The 4,016-nt window shown below is 41.2% G+C and overlaps 1 protein-coding gene across 1 annotated transcript; it reads left to right on the top strand.

Moving 5' to 3' along the window:
* Positions 1 to 615: 615 nt before the first annotated feature.
* On the top strand, positions 616 to 3,683 carry TMEM52 (transmembrane protein 52). The gene is made up of 3 exons (XM_010151703.1): positions 616 to 647; positions 2,584 to 2,753; positions 3,376 to 3,683. Exons 1-3 carry the CDS (start codon positions 616 to 618, stop codon positions 3,681 to 3,683), a joined length of 510 nt encoding a protein of 169 aa, XP_010150005.1.
* The last annotated feature ends 333 nt before the right edge of the window (positions 3,684 to 4,016 follow it).

The raw sequence follows: 4,016 nt of genomic DNA, 5'->3' as shown, positions 1-4,016 counted from the left end.
ATCGTTCTATTACCTGAAATCCACTGCATTGCACGACGTACAATACTGCCGTGGCAGCTGCCCTCCTGAAATGTAATAGAAGCTGGGTTTTTGTTTGTTTGGGTTTGTTTGTTTGTTTGGGTTTTTTTTGTACTGTAAGTAGATCGGAAAAAAACCATTCCTGGTTGCATTGGAGCTATGAAAAAGTAATTTAAAAGTAATTGGGGGACATAGGCAGTTGTTTTAGGCTGGCATTTTCAGACAGGACTGTGATATTAGGTACCTCACCTCAGTTAACTTTAAATAACATTTTGATTAATTTTTCAAGAACCCACCATGTGTAGTTCTCTCGCCTAAACAACAGTAAAGTACCACTTCGTAAAAACATTTGTTGACTTAGAAGCCAACTCTTACAATGGGATTATTTGCATGTTCTCAGCTTTAGTAATATTACAGCTACGAAGAACAGTCCTCTGAAACAGGCTAAAGGGTTTTTGCTCTCTACTCTTACCCATTGCTTTCCCTTTTTCACCTCAGAAATTGTGTGAAATTTATGCCCTGCCATACTTTCACTGTTTGCCTGTAGATATTTAAATCAGTGGATCATCTGTCTTTCTCCACAGATGCCCTCAGAACATGTCTAATTGGATGAATCTGTGGTATGTCTGGTAAGTTTGTTATTAATCCTAATAACCCAGAGTAATTTGAAAGTTATTATGAACAGTAATTGTGGTAAGGTAATGGAAACACTCTTCTCTCAGACAGGATGGAGGAAAGGGTTTCTCCTTGGTTTTATGAAAACTACCCGTCGGATATATTACCAGTGAGCCCACAGGGGAGATAAGGTGTCAGGCAGGGTACAGCATTCACCCAGGGATATGTCATCTTTCCTTTCTGAGTACACTGCAGTTTAACTCTTCCTAAATAGACAGCCTTGCCGAGCACAGTGGCAGCTGTGCAGCAGGGAGGAGTTGGGCTCGGCACAGTATTGCCTAACGCACAGTCCTCGGCTCTCTCCCTTTTATGGGACAAGAGACTTGGCTTAGAGCGTTGGCGTTTTCATTCTGAACTCAAGCTGATCACAAACCTCTTTAGTGGCTGTTTGAATGACTGAAAGGGAGACCATGTTGGTCAGTAAAAGGGTAAACTCGTCACAAGTGCATTCGTTTTTGCCTAGCACGTGCATCATAGGTATCCTAACATTATTCTGATAGTTTGCATTCCACCAGTTATTAACTTTGATGGTAACATGCAGAACGGGTTGGCTACTTTTAGCTGTCATTCCCTCTGGACTGATCTTGCTTTCTTGGAACTTGCTGATAGAACCGTTTAAAAACACTTAGTTAAAACATTTTAAGAAGGCTTCTGTAATTAGGCACCATTGAAATCATGAAAGGTAATGAATTAGTGCAGAGATTTGTACTGCTGAGGTGCCTTTACCTAGCTGATTTCTGCCTTCATCAGAGGGCAGCAGCATAGGAAGGCACGACGATTTCACAGAGCACAGGAGTGTGCAGCTCGTGGAGTGCCAGGAAACACAGATTGACTAGCAGTGAGGTAACACCCCTCGCACCGGAGGAATGTTTCACTGCTAAGTTCCAGCAGGGCAGCATGTTCTTCTCATACACGGTTTTAAGTTGTCTGAAAGAGTTTTTTTAAAACAACAGTTTTGAGAAAACACATCAAATCTGTGGAAGTTTAGGGCCCTCCATCCTTTATACTGAGTGTAGTCTTTGTGTTATCTGACTCTCCTGCTAGCAGAAATATACTCTTGTTAACACCAAATAAAACAGTTATTAAAGAAATGTTTATTTTGGAATAATGATTCTTGTGGGTGAGTACCACCTTTGGTTTGGAAAAAAAAATAGAATCCTACTGAGACTATTTTGATACATATTTAGGATGGAATATAATCCTAACGAGAAATTCAGGAGCATGATCTGTCACAGAGTAATTTCTGTTAAGGCACTACAAATGCACTTCAGCTTTGTCCTTGGACCTACTTCTTTACAGAACTTTCAAGTATCTCTTCTCCTGACATGTCTTACTGCTCACCTGGCTCATGAGAAGAATGGATTCATTCCAGAAATTATAGGGTGGGAAGGTAGAATTTCAACTGAGAGGAGAACCTGAAACACTAGCATGTTGGCCTAGGTACACTATGAATCCTTAAACAATAAACTTTGTTAAACAATAGCGAGAGATAGAATTGTGTTTTCAAGACATAAAAATAGAATTCCTGTGCTCATTTCTAAATATAGGTCCTAGACTTGTGAAAGCTTGTACTTGTTTTTCGCTCCAAGTACATACCCGCTCTTACTGTTGAAAGTGGAGCCATTCTCACTGCACAAAAGCTGAAAACACAACCAAAGCTAATTAACATCATGATATCCATGAGCCAGAAGGAATTGTGCCGATGGTCAGTAGTACTTCAATTTGTGATTTTTTTGTGATCCAGCTTTCTAATTCAGGATCCAGCACCCATTCAGAACTAAACCTAGGAGATTTGGCCTGTCTTCATCCATTTGGAGTGAAATTATGTTCAGCTCTGGAAGAAGTGAAACATAAGCAGTGAAATTACGGCATTCTCCTTCCTTCTCTAAGGTTAATCTTGCTGACTGTGTTCCTGCTCCTTCTCTGTGGCATCACAGCAACCTGCATAAAATTCTGCTGCCGAAAGAAGAGGCCTCCAGTTGAGACCTTCTCGAGGCTCCCTTATGATCTGACAGTTACTGCTATTGACAGTGACAGCACTGCCCATAGCACCGTGACCTGTAAGTATCCTCTGGGAATCACCTGTTCAATAGGGCTTTGCTGTGCGACTTGTGCCTAGAAATCTGTGTGTAGCCCTTCCAATAACGGGGCCTTTCTGATGTGCTCTCAGCCCCATAGCTTGGGTAAGAGAGACAAAGGAAGGTCATCAGAGCAACACAGTAAGTGCGTGCAGAAGACAAGTAGGATTTAATGCTATAGTGGTTAAAATAAAGTCCATGGTGGGTTAACCTCTTATGTGTCATCTCTCACATCTGTTCTTATCGCCATTCCCTTATTTTTTTAACTTTTCCGCCCACTTCACTGTCCAACTGTTCCAGCCAAAGTTCTCTCTAGTGTCAGTCATTGTTCACAGTTATTCAGGTACGAACCCTAGTGAAACTACATCTGCTACAAGTATGTACTATGTCAGGTGTTTCACAGTCATTACTGGATACAGAGAGACATGTTCTCTTCTGACGGCTTGCTTTTGGACCATGTCTATAGCATAGTATATAGTGCAATATATTCTGACACCTCAAAAAATGAGACCATAATTTCTTGGAGAAAAGCAGGATTAGCCCTTTATATCTCTGTGTTTCATGCAAGTGTTTAATTTTCTTTTTAAATTCCTTTTCTTCACAGCATATAGCTCGTTGCAGTACCCTCTAAGTGCCCCTCTTCATTCGATATTTGTGGATATGGACAAGAACACTGTGTCCCCTCCAGCTTACAGTCCCTATGCAATGGAGTTGCCACCTTCTTATGACGAAGCTGTCCAAATGGGTAAACAATACATTGAAGTAGCACGGATAAGACAGAAATTCAATGACATCCCTGGACAGGGGACACCAGCTGGTCTGGATCCCATCCACCATTCGTCTGACACAACCGACAGAGACCCAGCAACACAGGCAAATTCAGAAAATCCAGAAGATGCAACAAAAGAATAGCTGCAGCCTTGACTCATTCAGATGGGGAGTAAAGGCAGGGAAGAACTGTAAGAGTTAAAGAAGACATGAAGAGTTTGGGTTTATTGGCTGGTTAGGATGGAAAGATGTTTCCTCTCATGCCCTTGTAATGAACTGTCAGTTAGAAGACAAGCTTTCTGTGACTGCTGTAATCTCCTGGTAAAGCTTCTTCAAGGATATGAATTGAAGTAAAAGGGCAGCAGTTTAAAAATGCCTGTAAAAGTGGGACATGAATGCTTGTTCATCTGATTAAAAAAAAAAAAAAAAGCGCCTTGTGTCCAGGATATGGCAATAAAAAACAGGTCAGGGGAAGCT

This window comes from Eurypyga helias, unplaced genomic scaffold, assembly GCF_000690775.1.
Source record: "Eurypyga helias isolate BGI_N326 unplaced genomic scaffold, ASM69077v1 scaffold2765, whole genome shotgun sequence".
Classification (NCBI taxonomy): Eukaryota; Metazoa; Chordata; class Aves; order Eurypygiformes; family Eurypygidae; genus Eurypyga; species Eurypyga helias.
The sequence above is the reverse complement of the archived record's forward strand: the minus strand, read 5'-3'. Positions and strand labels throughout refer to the sequence as shown.

Bases quoted from the DNA above. Each gene is read 5' to 3' on its own strand.
- TMEM52 (XM_010151703.1), top strand. From the start codon at position 616: ATGTCTAATTGGATGAATCTGTGGTATGTCTG. The intron at 648-2,583 runs GTAAGTTTGTTA...TCCTTCTCTAAG, and splicing joins ATGAATCTGTGGTATGTCTG to GTTAATCTTGCTGACTGTGT. The intron at 2,754-3,375 runs GTAAGTATCCTC...TTTTCTTCACAG, and splicing joins TGCCCATAGCACCGTGACCT to CATATAGCTCGTTGCAGTAC.